Below are 14,278 nucleotides of genomic sequence, written 5' to 3'. Positions count from 1 at the left end.
AATATTGTCAGGTTATTCGTAACCCGGGAATGTTTGTCTTTCTTTAAAAGTAAAAAAAGTAAAAGTAATATATTCAAAACATTCATAAAACAAGGATCTGGGACACAGGGAGACAAGAAATTCGCTAGAATATTGCAACCAAACAGACTGATTGAAGTGAGACAACCTGTGTAGTATCCAAGTGATATAATTATAATTAAAACAATCTATATGTATTACCTTTTAGATCTATATTGTAAACTGTTATTTTTTAAGAAATATAAAATATTGTATCACACATTCTAACTAGTGTAATAGGTATGAGATTATATTCAAATGTAAATTGAATAAAATAAAATAAAACACGGAAAATGTAAAATGTATTCCCCAGCACGAGAAATCCCAGTGGGGAAAACATTATGAAATTATGTCATTACTAATCATAGTAAATAAATCTGTTGATTCTGACATCGCGGGTGACAGAACCAGTCCACAAAGTCCACATTTCATTCCGGTTTTGTATAGAGATTGAACCAATGAAACTCAGATTTTGTTTGTATTAAAAGATTTAATTGTTGTTTCACAATGTTGACAGAATTGAAACATAATTTAGGCCCTCAATAATTAAAATCCAGAACTCAAAATAACGGAAGACAATAATTGTTAAATATAAATATATTGTATTTGAATGTAATTATTACATTCAAATACAATCACACAATCTTCCCATGGTTGTTAATTAGCATCATAAGACAATTTTATTTGGTTTTTCGCCCAGCAAGGCTTTTACATGTATTTTAAAAACAGAATATATCTAGTGAGGTATTGAAAATTATTTTTTTTTTTAAAACATGATATAACAGTAAACTGAATATAGAACAATATTAGTGTTTACCATACAATAATGTTTATATGGTAATATGTTTACATAATATTATCATTGTTGATTCTAATAATTCTAACATAATGATAGGTAAAGTGTAATCAAACTTTTAATACAATATAGGTTAAATTTGTTGTAAACATTTATTAGTTCACCTAAATTAAACTATTGTACTTGCATCAAAATGGTCCAACAAAATGCAGTTAGCCTAAGCGATAAAGGAGCATTTTTCTTATTTGTTAGTTTGATGGTGTAACACAATTATAGAACCTAACCTGAAAAACAAAATTATAAATGTATTCAGTCGTAGACTGGAACATTGGAACCTTCCCGAGGGAAATCGAGAAATTGAGTGAAATCAAAAATGAACTCCAAAGTGTTTCAAGCGCAAGCAATTCTGATTGCTATTTTTTATGCACTTTTTCACGGCATAGAGCTTTAAATCACATCTCGAAAAATTTCAGCTAGGGTGAAATTCAAAATCCAATTTCACCAGTGCATGATCGGTTTTTCAGAGCGAAAATATTCACGATCGGTGTTCCAGAGGTTTCGGTGTTAATTTTATTTAAAAAAAAAAAACACTCGCATACTTACTATATATTTATTAATTTTATTAACGTGAGTGAAAACATAGAAGTCAGTTTCAATATGAAATTATTATTATGTGTCTTGTTTGAATTCACAGTGGGTTGCATCATATTTTAGACTTTTTAGGTAAGGAACCAAATGCGGAGATGACGGTACCTTTAGTTCCCGTGGCACTGGTGGTCAAAGCAGGTTGGACCAGCCCGGCGGGCTTCACAGTTTGCTTTCCGGCCAGCGAGTTCGGGGCTGCCTGGTCCCACTTGGACTTTCTTTTCTTCGGGTCATCATCAACTTCCGACTTCTTCACTAAACCAGTTGTGAAGTCAATCTTCGAAAGCTTCTCTTTCCGGTCTTTTTCGCGCCGGTCCATTTCTGTCTTCTGCGACTTGGCTAATTCTTCATAATACGATTCTTTTCCCCATCGAAGCGGGTCGTAGATTTCTGGAGGATAATTTGTATCTAATTCGTTGATATTGCAAAATTGGATAAGTTTCTCGTAGATGCTCGGGTTTCGAAAGCTCTTTCTGTCTTGTATGACTTTGTTCATGTCTTTGCCATCGTGGATCATTTTCTGATGTAAGTGGGAGATTTTTTCTTGGAGTTCGGCGGAGCATTTTCCTGGCGGTTCGGGGGGGATGGTGACACCGTCTTCTGAGACGATGGCAGGTTTCCTAATGGGTTCGTCATCGTCTATTTCCATGGAGATTCTCTTTTCGCGTTGGATGTTGGGAGTTTCTTCGTCGGATACGATGGTGTCGTCGTTGTAGGAGACGAGTCTTTTGACCTTTGGGGAGATGTTGGTGGGAGAGAGCTTGAGGGGGGTGGTGGGCACGCTGTAGGACTGCGGGGTGGAGCCGGGGCTTTTGTCAGAGGTTTGCCCGTCCTCCATATCCTCCTCACCTTCAGAGTCGGTGTACTGCGCCGTCAGGGAGGCCAGCGCTTGGGACGTCATTATGGTGATACTGAAAATATGCTTGAATTAATTCTATTGAGAAGGTTCAACATAAATTAGTTAATGGCTCAATGGATGTACTTGACTTAACGAAGCTAATAATGTTCCGAGTTCCAAATTGTAACACGAGGCTTCCAGACCTGTTATTTGTATATTAATCGAAAACAAACTCTTTCATTCATTCCCAGTCCAATGGCTAATAGGCTTGGAAATATATTCAGTTCAGTTGATATTTTCGTCAAAATTTGTAACATATTGTTTCCATAATATTATTAAATATAATTTGGAACTTACTTTTATATTAATATTTACCAACTTTATACCCTACTTTTTCTTTTAATGTTGATTTTTGCTATTTACCCTAGGCAGGTACCAATACTGGGTTTAAATTTGAATACTGTTCACACATCACCTTTTAAACATTATTTCTTTTTGTATATACTAACTCCTCCCATAAACACGAGCTCCTGGAGCTCACTTATGGAGTAGTAGAATAATTAGGAAAAAAAAATTTGCATACTGTTATAATTTTGAAATCTTGTACTATTTTGTAATAAATAAATTAAAAAAAATATAAATTATATATTTTTATTATTATTATGTTATATAATTTTAATGTGGGTATTAAGACTTGTTTATGTAAAAACCATAAGGGCGTAAATGAATAAATAAATACATTTTGGTTCTATCAGTGTATTTGAAAATTCAATTGATACAAGAATATGATTATTAAGTTGTATTGGTTAGAAAATTTGGTAAATATACATAAAATAAAAGCACACGTTTATTTGATAAATTCTTAACCCTTTACATTTACCGGTATACACACATTTGTCAGACGGCCTTGATCGTTTCAGTTAAAATATTTTGATAAGTTTAGGTCTTTATATTAATATTTTGAAATTTTAAGCAAAATTAAAAACATACTTATGGCAGATGTGTGCATATTCACGCGTAACCAGCAAGGACTAATCAACTTTTTGTCATATGTGTATGCCTCCAGATAAAACTTAAAAATATGTGAATGCACTTGTCGTTAATTATTTTTAAAGCTAGAAAGGGGTTGTTCGATCTAAAAAATATTAACCCTAATTAATTAATAAAACTATAAGACAAGTACAAACAAAAGGTGTATATGTAGGTAATCAAAGCTTAGACGAGTACAAACAAACAGTGTATCTATGGGTAATCAAAACTTTGTTTTGTGACTGAGATTCAAAACAAAATTTTACAAAAAATAATAAGGCAATGTAATCAATTGTTAGTTCTACATGTGGGGGAATTAATAAACACATTATAACATCACAAGAAAGTCTGCAACAACGTCAATTTACGAATAAATGGGTAGAATGATTGGCACTGAAACACAAAACTAACTTGTAAGAAAATGATATAAATAATATAAAATAAATGCTCGTGTAGTGTGAAAAGGTTACACTGATCTTATTATAATCATTCAAGCTTACCGTTTAATTAAAGCTTTTCTTAACTTTTATAAAATTAAAACTTTATATGCAAACCAGCAATCTAAAATTGACAGCTGTCAACAACTTATGCTTTGTCTATGAACTCCGTACAAATCACAAATTTGAAATTATCAAAGACAAATTAACAAAGTGTTAACTTCTACATGGCTTTTGTCTTTGACTGTAGCTACAACCATGAACCTAAAGCTGCTGCCACACGCAAAGCTCACATCAAAAGTTAATGTACAGCGCATCATCTTTTCTACCGACACACGACGCTATCAAATATTTCTTCCTATGGTAGGAGAGGGAGTCAGTTGAATTCGAGAGCGGCCGAGGAACATAATTTCATCTGTCAAAGTGACAACTTTACTTACTGACAGCTTGAGCACGTTTTCGAAATGGATGATACTTGTCGCCTATTGCTGGATCTGTTGGACAGCTCATCCTCAGATGATGATGCCGCCAACTATATAATTATAAATGCTATTTATAAACTTTTACATTTTAAACAATCTGCGCGTAAATAGCGCATTTTCACATAACCTGACATAACCTCTCCGTCGAATCAGGAAATTCGCAGTTCGCACGCCGATCGACGAAAGCGACATATAATAAATTATTGTAAAATAAACTTTCGTCCAAGCCGTCCAACTTTTATCAAAAAACCGAATGATATTACCATATAAACATACTGAGATTAAAAATATGATTAACTTTGAAAGGGCGAAAATTTGTTTACTTCAAATTCAAATATCGATTATATTTATATTTTAAATACCTATATGTTAAGTATGTTTGCCAAATAAAGTTTTTTTTTATGTTTCTAAATGTACTAGCACACATGAGACGATATGAGCTAAAATAAGAAATGCATTATTAGGCTGCTTATGTCATGGCTGTCAAAGGGAACACGGAACTTAGTTGGTAGCTCCGTAATTAAAATGACCCCCTCTCCTTTTTACGGCGGAGAGGGGGACGCATAACTTTTCAAATATCGCGTCGGGAGCGGTTACGTAAAATAAATTCGGTTAGCGAAGTTCAGAACCACACTTATAGCGCGTTATCTTTTTACGTGTGTCGGGTCTGTATGGGATTGTATGGCGAGCGCTATTGTGCTTTATATTATCTGTTGATGTGAGCTTTGCGTGTGGCAGCACCATTATGCATGAACCTAAAAAGCCCTGAGCAGAGCATTAATGGTGCTGCCAGACGCAAAGCTCACATCAAAAGTTAATGTACAGCGCATCATCTTTTCTACCGACACACGACGTTATCAAATATTTCTTCCTATGGTAGGAGAGGGGGTCAGTTGAATTCGAGAGCGGCCGAGGAACATAATTTCATCTGTCAAAGTGACAACTTTACTTACTGACAGCTTGAGCACGTTTTCGAAATGGATGATACTTGTCGCCTATTGCTGGATCTGTTGGACAGCTCATCCTCAGATGATGATGCCGCCAACTATATAATTATAAATGCTATTTATAAACTTTTACATTTTAAACAATCTGCGCGTAAATAGCGCATTTTCACATAACCTCTCCGTCGAATCAGGAAATTCGCAGTTCGCACGCCGATCGACGAAAGCGACATATAATAAATTATTGTAAAATAAGCTGAAGTCAAAGTCAAAGGGCGAAAATTTGTTTACTTCAAATTCAAATATTGATTATATTTATATTTTAAATATATGTTAAGTATGTTTGCCAAATAAAGTTTTTTTTAATGTTTCTAAATTTACTAGCACACATGACGATATGAGCTAACATAATAAATAAGAAATGCATTATTAGGCTGCTTATGTCATGGCTGTCAAAGGGAACACGGAACTTAGTCGGTAGCTCCGCAATTAAAATGACCCCCTCTCCTTTTTACGGCGGAGAGGGGGACGCATAACTTTTCAAATATCGCGTCGGGAGCGGTTACGTAAAATAAATTCGGTTAGCGAAGTTCAGAACCACACTTATAGCGCGTTATCTTTTTACGTGTGTCGGGTCTGTATGGGATTGTATGGCGAGCGCTATTGTGCTTTATATTATCTGTTGATGTGAGCTTTGCGTGTGGCAGCACCATAATGCGATTTTGAATGAATGGCAAGCAAAATTTAGGGTGAGGGGAAATTGCTTGGTAGCCATCTTGCACGACAAACTTTCGAAATATTTGGTATGCAAATTGGTGCATAATGAACTATGTATTATAATAGCATGCTTTTGTTGTTAATGCAGTTATAACGGCTTATATTTTTTTTGGTTATTTTATGAGACGAGGAATGTGACATATTATTAAAATAATTAAGTAGGTTTTGAAAAATTTCATATATCTTCTCCCCAACACCCCTGCTTTAAGTTGTTCTCGAATAGCTCCGTCCAAGGCTTTTTAAGTCAATGTACCCGAAAGATGCTTTCAAAGTTCGACCTCAAACCTTGGATTTATGCATGTGAGAAAGATGATATTACAAAAAATAATATTTTTTGCAGATTTTGTCATTGATTACATTTCAGACCATAATTTTTATTCCAAAATTTAAGTCACAATGGAGGCTAATAAAACGGCTTTCAAAGTTCGAACCAAAGCCTTGTATTTATGCCCGTGAGATTGACGATTTTTCAAAAAAATGCTACTTTTTGCAGATTCTGTATTATTTAATTTCAAAGAACGATTCTAAAATTTGAGTCCTAGAGTTAATTTGAGTCAAAGAGCCTGAGAAAACGACATTCAAAGTTCGAAGCCTTGCATTTATGCCCGTAAAATTGATGATTTTTCCACGAATGCTATTTTTTGCAGACTTTGTCGTTCAATTTCAGACCACAATTTTTAGAGCGATTTCAAAACATCAGCCCGTTTGGAGTTGTACAGCCAGAGACAACAGCTTTCAAAGTTCGAACCAATGCTTAGCATTTATGCTCGTAAGATTGATATTTTTTTCAATGCTTTTTTATTCATATTTTGTCCTTGATTCCATTTTAAACTATAATTGTAAGCACGACTGCCAAATTTCAGCCCGTTCGACATCACAGAGCTTGATAAAACGGCTTTCAAAGTTCGAACCCAATCTTTGCATTTATTCCCGTAAGATTGATATTTTTTCCACAATATTTGTATGCAAATTCTTTCCTTGATTCCATTTCTGACCGTATAACACGGTTTCAATATTTAAGGTGGAGTAAAATTATTTTTTTAATTCGAAATAATGAAAATATTACTACGCAATACAATGAACTTAAAGTTTTTAAAGAATTTTTTTATTTATATATTTAAAAATTTACATTAACTATAATGTAAATAAATATAACCTTTTTCCGATCGTCCCTCCGCATATTTCACAAAATATTTTTAAATATTGAATATCCTCAAAAAATACCCTGAATGTTTTTCTTTAGATTCCCGCAAAGAAAATTTAAAAAAAGAATAAGGTAAGGGTTTAATGTTTTCATAAGTTCACTAACATTAAGTTTTTTTTTAATATGCGAATAAAAAAACTTTGATCTAGTTTATTTTCAAATTCATATTGACCATCACTTACTGACCTATTCCCAAATATTTGTCTGGTACTGGTGATGTGCACGCTAGGTAGGAAAGTAGGTACAAGTGCGAAATACTAGATAATAGGTATTTGGGATAAGTATTTTACTTGTACTATTTGTTCTAAGTATCAAGACTAGCTAGTACGACTCAATGTGGTAGTACAACTAATGTGGTCTTGTACTTGTACTAGTTGTTCTAAGTATCAAGACTAGCTAGTGCGACTCAATGTGATAGTACGACTAATGTTTTCTTGTACACGTTGGGCCTGTGCATTGACCCAACACGTTGGGACATGGTGTAATAGGAAATATGAAGATTCCAAACCTCCAGTAGGAACTTTCAAACATAGTATTTTCTGTTGGAAATACTATGCTTGGATGTATATGTATATAGTGGGTATGAATCTAATTTGTTTTAATTATTATATTTAAATATAGATGTTATAAATTTTATTTGTTCTGAAACGCATTCAAATTCGTAGTCATTCGATTGGGCCATATCATTAAAATAATAATATGTTGTTATCTGCCATGGTTCGTAATCCGCCAACCTAGACAATCTGCAAGTTAACGTTAAACACAGTATCATTGCCAATATGAAAACATTGGATGTTTCGATTTAAATATTTCGATAATGCACATCATTAATCTAGTGAGTAGTTTTTTTAAGGAATCTGCTGTATCTACAAATTTAATATCTATGACCTCGTGTTTTGTCACTTTTGTCAGCATTTGTCAGTTTGTCAGTGTCAGATTCATGCACATCACAATTTCAATTAAAAATATTTTTTACTACTTGAAATGAAGACAGGTATTGTTAATTTGGTAAACTTTTCGAATTTCGCTCTATGTAAAGGTTCTTAATAAACAACACTCGATTTTTACTTAAATATCTAATGGCCACAACTATTTAAGTCGGGGGTTTGAGTAAACCTGCACAACATAGGTTTTTATGGTTTAGTTTGGGTTATTTTTAATTATTTATGCTTATTTCCCAACCTTCAAACTTAACTTTGAGAAAAAATTAAACTTTAATGCATCTTTTACCACCTCCCATCACATAAATAGTTATTTGGGTAAATATTCAGGATCGCTGGCCACGCTCAATACGATTTATTTTTAGATAAAACATTTTGGTTCACCACCATAAAAGAAAATCATCTAATTTATAATTACGTAAAATGAATTTTTGCTTTCTTTATATGGGATGACAGCCAAAATTACCTTAAAATTTACCTCACTTAGATCACGAGCGAATAGCGTTTGTTTTTATTAGTTCTTTTGATTTCTTTCAAAATTACCTTGTAATCTATTATTATTTTAATTATGAACACTGGATACTCATGTAATTATTTAAAAATTGCCCTTCCACAGCCCTTAATTTATAACGTATTTATTATTTATGATATACAACAAATTTATCAATATTTTCTCTGCAGGTATGGAGTCACCGCAAAAGGCAGTAAGCAGCAAAATATCTGATCTATCAGTGTTTTCTACTACTGGTCTGTCAGACGAAAAAGCTCTATCTCTTGAAAATACCTACGTTCTCAAAATATGTGGCACAAGGTTTGTGAAGATGTTATTATTACTTTTATTTTTGTTGATCTTATCGTTTTCCCCTTGTTCATGAACTAACAGGAACACGCAGCACTCTTTGAAACTTACATTTTATTAAGAATCACTGGCGGTTTTCTCTAAAGTGCGTTTGTGCAGTTTAGTAAATACTTACTGAATTCTGAACCACCGCAATTTTAATGTGCACAGATTATGGAAATTACACTTCAATTTAATTTCTTTAAGAAACAACTATTTTCATCAGGGAAGATGGTAAGAGACGCGGTAAATATTTCCCCAACCGCTGCACTTTTAAAGGCACAGATTATAGAAATTACATTTAGATTCAATTTAATTACTACGAGAAACAACAATTTCCGTTAGAATAGATGGTAAGAGTTACATTATAATTCTATTTTTATTCAATCAAAGTTCAAAATTTACCTTATAAAACAATCTTTTTGCCGCCATTTTGGACATTCTGTGAATATTTCTTTTCAATCTAAATATTCATAAATTACTTAATTAACCCAAACTAAGAACCTTATAACTTATTTCGTGCATGCACATAGTTGTTTATTGTAGTAATTGTTGAAAAAATGTGTAATTTCCACAATCTGTACCTCCTATTTTCTTTTTCTTTTTTGACATTTGGCGGAAGGTTCCATCTCAATCTAAATACGCATAAAAATAACCCAAATGAAGAACCTATTATAAAATCTATTTTGTGAATCTTCCGCGACGAAAATAGTTGTTTCTTATAATAATATAAACAGCGCGCTATTCAGTTTCCGTGCCAAAAAATGCAGCAGTCCAAACGATACTCGTACTGCCCAACAGCAAGTCTGAAATGAGTCCCAAATCCTATAGGTGCGTTATAAATATCAGCACATATGGGACCCTCTTGTCATAATTCTTAGGTTCATACAAAACATACTATCATGGCGTCAGAGCGGTAAACCTGCAAATCTTGGGAATCTACTGGATGTATATTCAGAAAATTCTTTAGCCGCAGACATTTTAATGAATCGCCGAATTTAATTTGTACCTATGTCGCTAATCTCTGGTGCAGTGATATGATGAAATTTCTTATTATGATAGAAAAATATTATGTATTATGGAAAAACCCAACAATTTTGATTTTTTTCTGCCTTTTTTAATCCATTATATAAGTGAGGCCAAGCACCGTCACTGTTAAGAATCCATCGATATATTAGAGATTTCATAGGCATTTGTAACACTAACTCCCAGAATTAATCTTTTTTTTCAGTAACAAAATAGGTATTGCAGCTTCAGATTCTAGCTGCGAAGTATATTCCAGCAATGGTTCAAACTTGAAAAAGACCAATAAATTCACTCCTGAGAAAACAGCTGTGAATGATGTGAAGTTTTCACCGAAGAATGACAATATCCTATACTCTTGCTGTTCCGACGGCACCATCAGATTATGGGATTTGAGAGCTGGTGATAAATCTGCTGTAGTTTTTGAAGGTTAGTTTTATAAATAAACCACCTTCTAGATCGAAATCTTCCGGCTTTTTGTCTGAAACAAATTGGTCCTCTACTTTACCATAGATATTCCAATATAGACAGTACAATTCTCATTCGGAGCCTACTTATTAGCCTAAAATATTTAAAAAATAAAAATGTTTGAAATGTCAAAATATTACATTACACCAGGAAAATGAAAAACTCAGTTACATATTAAGCATTTTTATTTCAGCAAGATATTTAATATATAATTTTTATACAGGTTAAATCATTAATGAATAAGGTAGAACGATGGAATTCTACCAAGCATGATATAATCACAATCCAGTATGGCCTCACAATGCGCACATTCCTGTCTACAGAGTTTTTCATTGATGGATATAGTTAGGCAACAATACGACGTCACAATATTCACGGTTCCAATTTCAATCAGAGTTATACCTCTTTAATTAGTTTATTGTAAGATTTTATGGGCTTAGACGTGTCACGAAATAGTGGTTGACCATGTAGAAAGATACCAGATAACAAGACACTGAAATGATGACCAATTGGATGCCCCAATGGATGCCCCAATGGAAGTGATTCAGAGGCAACTAGAGGAAGAGGTAGAATCACTGTATGGAAGAGGACTGGAGTGGAAGATACTATCAGTATCGCCCTGGTGAATGTTTCTTGAAATGGTGACCAGATCTGAATTCTCCGCTCTCTTCCCCTCCCCACTACCCTCAGTCTCACAACATACCCAGATTGATGCCACAGACCCACTGGCTCCTGATGGATGGGAGAATTTGGGACTCTTGTGCGGTATTCACGTAAACAAAAAAAAACTGGAGGAACTGAGGGCTGAAAATGAATAACTAGGTACCGCTAGAACCAGTAAAGAACATTTAAAAAAATATTAAATTTAGATTAAATGAGGTCTTAAGATTAAATAAATAATAATAATCTTAATTTATTCATTTATTCTACTGTTTTAAATCTTAGAACTTGTAATTTATTTATTTTCAGAAAATCCAGACACAAAACTGTTTACGAAGCCCCTATTGTCGTTTGACATCTCCTGCAATGACCGGGTGCTCTGCGGGGGCGCCGAGTCCATCCAGGGGGATGCCTTCATGCTCTTCTGGGATGTGAGGAACACCACCCTGCTGGGGGCCTACTGGAACTCTCACTTAGATGACATTGTTCAGGTAATACCTTTTTTTATACAAAGACAAACATTCCGAACGAATAACCTGACAATATTTTAATTCCTCATATTTCCTTCATTACGAGTTGAAATAATTGATGCTTGTGAAATGCGATCGGTCAGTGGCTGAGTTGGCATCGTGTTTGGGTCGCTCCCCGGCGTCGTGCAATCAGTTCCTCGGCTGGCTAAGTCCTCCATCACGAAACAAGCAACATTTTCCGCTTACTGTGGTTGTAGTAGGAGATTTTCAAATATTGTCTGGTTATACGTAACCTGGGAATGTTTGTCTTTCTCTAAAAAAAAAAAAAGTTGATGACTTAGCTGGTAGAGAATTGAAACCACAACAAGCAAAAATCATTTAATAAGTCGTTAAGTTATATGTATAACCTAAGTAATAACTTTTTCTTTGTCCAGGTTGAATTTGACAAGAAGAAATGTGATCAACTCATGACAGCCAGCATAGACGGACTTATAAACGTGTTCGATATAACCGAACTGAAGGAAGACGATGCACTGCAGTATTCTCTCAATACAGAAGGCACGGTGGATAAAATAAGCATCATATCCGACAACACAGTCGCCTGCATCACAGACAATGTCGACGTGCAGCTGTGGAACTTTGAGACTGCTGATCAAATATGCATATTTTCACGAGAGGATATTTCTAATGCGATACAGGTGATTTAATATATTTTTTAAATTATCTATTTTTATACTAAAGTATCATGTTACTTTGATAGAACTTGATGTCCCCATCAAGTTCTATCAAAGTAACAAAGATGGAGATACATAAGAATCGTTAGTCATTAAGTGTGAAGTATTTTGCCGTAATATTGTATTTTTTTTAGTGTGAAAATGTGGACGACTGTTACGTGATAGATGTCTACAAATCGGCAAACGACAGCCCTGTAATCTTAGCTGGTTCCTACGCAGATCAAGGGTAACTAAATTCATCTTAATCAATACAAATATACTTTAAAATATGTATTATTTTTATTACCGACTACTATTTACTTTTCAGAAAATGTTTGAGAACACTACAAATCAACAAGAACAAATTAAATCCTCTATCTAACTACATAGGAAATAAACAAATTGTACGGTGCAGCTGGTTTGACTATGAGGTAGACATATATTTTTAACAACTATTAAGATATCATCTTGTTAATCAAATTATCCTGATAGTTTATCTTCTTTACTCACCCCATCTTTTTAACTGGTTTTACTAGAATTGCGGTAATTCAAAAATATGGTCTTATTTTTTTGTGGTATTTAACCAGCAATTTCATACTTCAACTTGCTTCACTATTTGACTTAGTCCTAGATTGAAATCTCTTTTTCTCTTATTGAAAAATATGAAGTAAACAATATGACATATCGGTGTTTTCTCATCATGCAAATAGTCTCATTGACCGCAAAAAACCTGTTCAAATATCACGACCCCATAGTGTGCCATTTGAGAGTTTTTAATAATAATAAAATACCTTAAATGTTCATAGATTTGAATGTAAACCAATGTCGTCTCTGACTTCAGTATCTTTTGATTCTAGCCCCTTTAGCACCCGCCCTTTCTTTCTTATATAGGGTTTTCCAATAAGAGGTGTTATTTTGAATAGCCCGCTATTTCGGTAGATGTTACTTTTGAGCCGTCATTTTTTGACATTTAACAAGTAGAAACTACGCCATTAATAAAAATGGAACGATAAACGCTTTAACAACGCATTGAAATTATTAAAATTCACTATTATTAATTATTAGAATTCTATCGAAAAATCGTGAAATTGAGTGATGAGGCCCATTTCCACCTCGGTGGCTTTGTCAACAAGCAAAATTGTCGCATCTGGGGCTCGGAAAACCCAAGAGTTATTGTTGAAAAGCCTCTCTATCCTCAACGTGTGACTGTTTGGTGCGGTTTATGGTCCGGCGGAGTCATTGGACCTTACTTTTTCGAAAATGAGGCTGGAGCAACAGTTACGGTGAATGGATTGCGCTATCGAGAGATGATTAATGATTTTTTATGGTTGGAATTGGATGGTATTGATCTGGACAATGTTTATTTTCAACAAGACGGCGCTACGTACCACAAAAAGAAACGAAACCATTGATCTTTTACGGGAAAAGTTTCTTTGAATATCAAAATAACACCTCTTTTTGGAAAACCTTGTACTTGCCTGACCATCCTATTTGAATGTCATAATGATGATGAAGCATACTTCTGCGTATGAAAATTAAACAAAGAATGGTCAAATTTTTGAAAACAAAACACATTCAATTGTGTTCTTTATTCTATGTACCTATAAACAACATCGAGTCAAGATACTCCTTCATTGAATTTACCCTATATTTTGGGAAGTTGTAGATGAAACAGAATTATAATTATTCCTAAATGGGTTAAGTAATCGCTGTTACATCTAATACATTTTATGAATACAAACCCTTATCCTTTTCAGAATGACTTGCTGACTACTGGAGGGGAGTCCGGACTACTGACTTCATGGAAAAGTCAACCTAATGACCCCATCATTTCAAATGGAAAAAGCAAAATCTTAGCTGGCATGAATAAAATGAAACTCCATAAAGGAAAACCATACTGATATCGGAATCTTTTAATGTACCTGGTGAATAAAATAAATGACACTGATAAATGTA

The 14,278-nt window shown here is 34.0% G+C and overlaps 2 protein-coding genes across 3 annotated transcripts; one reads left to right on the top strand and one right to left on the bottom strand.

Annotated features, from left to right (window-relative positions):
* Positions 1 to 378: 378 nt before the first annotated feature.
* Positions 379 to 3,972, bottom strand: LOC149418623 (SAP30-binding protein). The gene is made up of 2 exons (XM_089638599.1): positions 3,866 to 3,972; positions 379 to 2,409 (listed from the first exon to the last, which is right to left on the bottom strand). Exon 2 carries the CDS (start codon positions 2,397 to 2,399, stop codon positions 1,557 to 1,559), a length of 843 nt encoding a protein of 280 aa, XP_089494725.1. The 5' UTR covers positions 2,400 to 2,409; positions 3,866 to 3,972; the 3' UTR covers positions 379 to 1,556.
* A 3,694-nt stretch (positions 3,973 to 7,666) lies between these two features.
* On the top strand, positions 7,667 to 14,278 carry LOC149418622 (WD repeat-containing protein 89). 2 transcript variants are annotated; one of them, XM_089638596.1, is made up of 8 exons: positions 7,667 to 7,789; positions 8,832 to 8,961; positions 10,220 to 10,440; positions 11,449 to 11,630; positions 12,044 to 12,307; positions 12,478 to 12,569; positions 12,651 to 12,753; positions 14,080 to 14,278. In XM_089638596.1, the coding sequence occupies exons 1-8, from the start codon at positions 7,771 to 7,773 to the stop codon at positions 14,221 to 14,223; spliced, it is 1,155 nt and encodes a 384-aa protein (XP_089494722.1). In that variant the 5' UTR covers positions 7,667 to 7,770; the 3' UTR covers positions 14,224 to 14,278. The 2 variants fall into 2 exon arrangements, with proteins under 2 accessions (XP_089494722.1, XP_089494724.1); XM_089638598.1 differs by lacking the exon at positions 7,667 to 7,789 and adding an exon at positions 8,095 to 8,203.

The sequence above is a fragment of the Hesperophylax consimilis genome, chromosome 13 (genome assembly GCF_061612785.1).
Source record: "Hesperophylax consimilis isolate HC1 chromosome 13, BYU_Hcon_1.0, whole genome shotgun sequence".
Taxonomy (NCBI): domain Eukaryota; kingdom Metazoa; phylum Arthropoda; class Insecta; order Trichoptera; family Limnephilidae; genus Hesperophylax; species Hesperophylax consimilis.
Note: the sequence above shows the minus strand (reverse complement) of the source record. Positions and strands in the feature narration are given on the sequence as shown.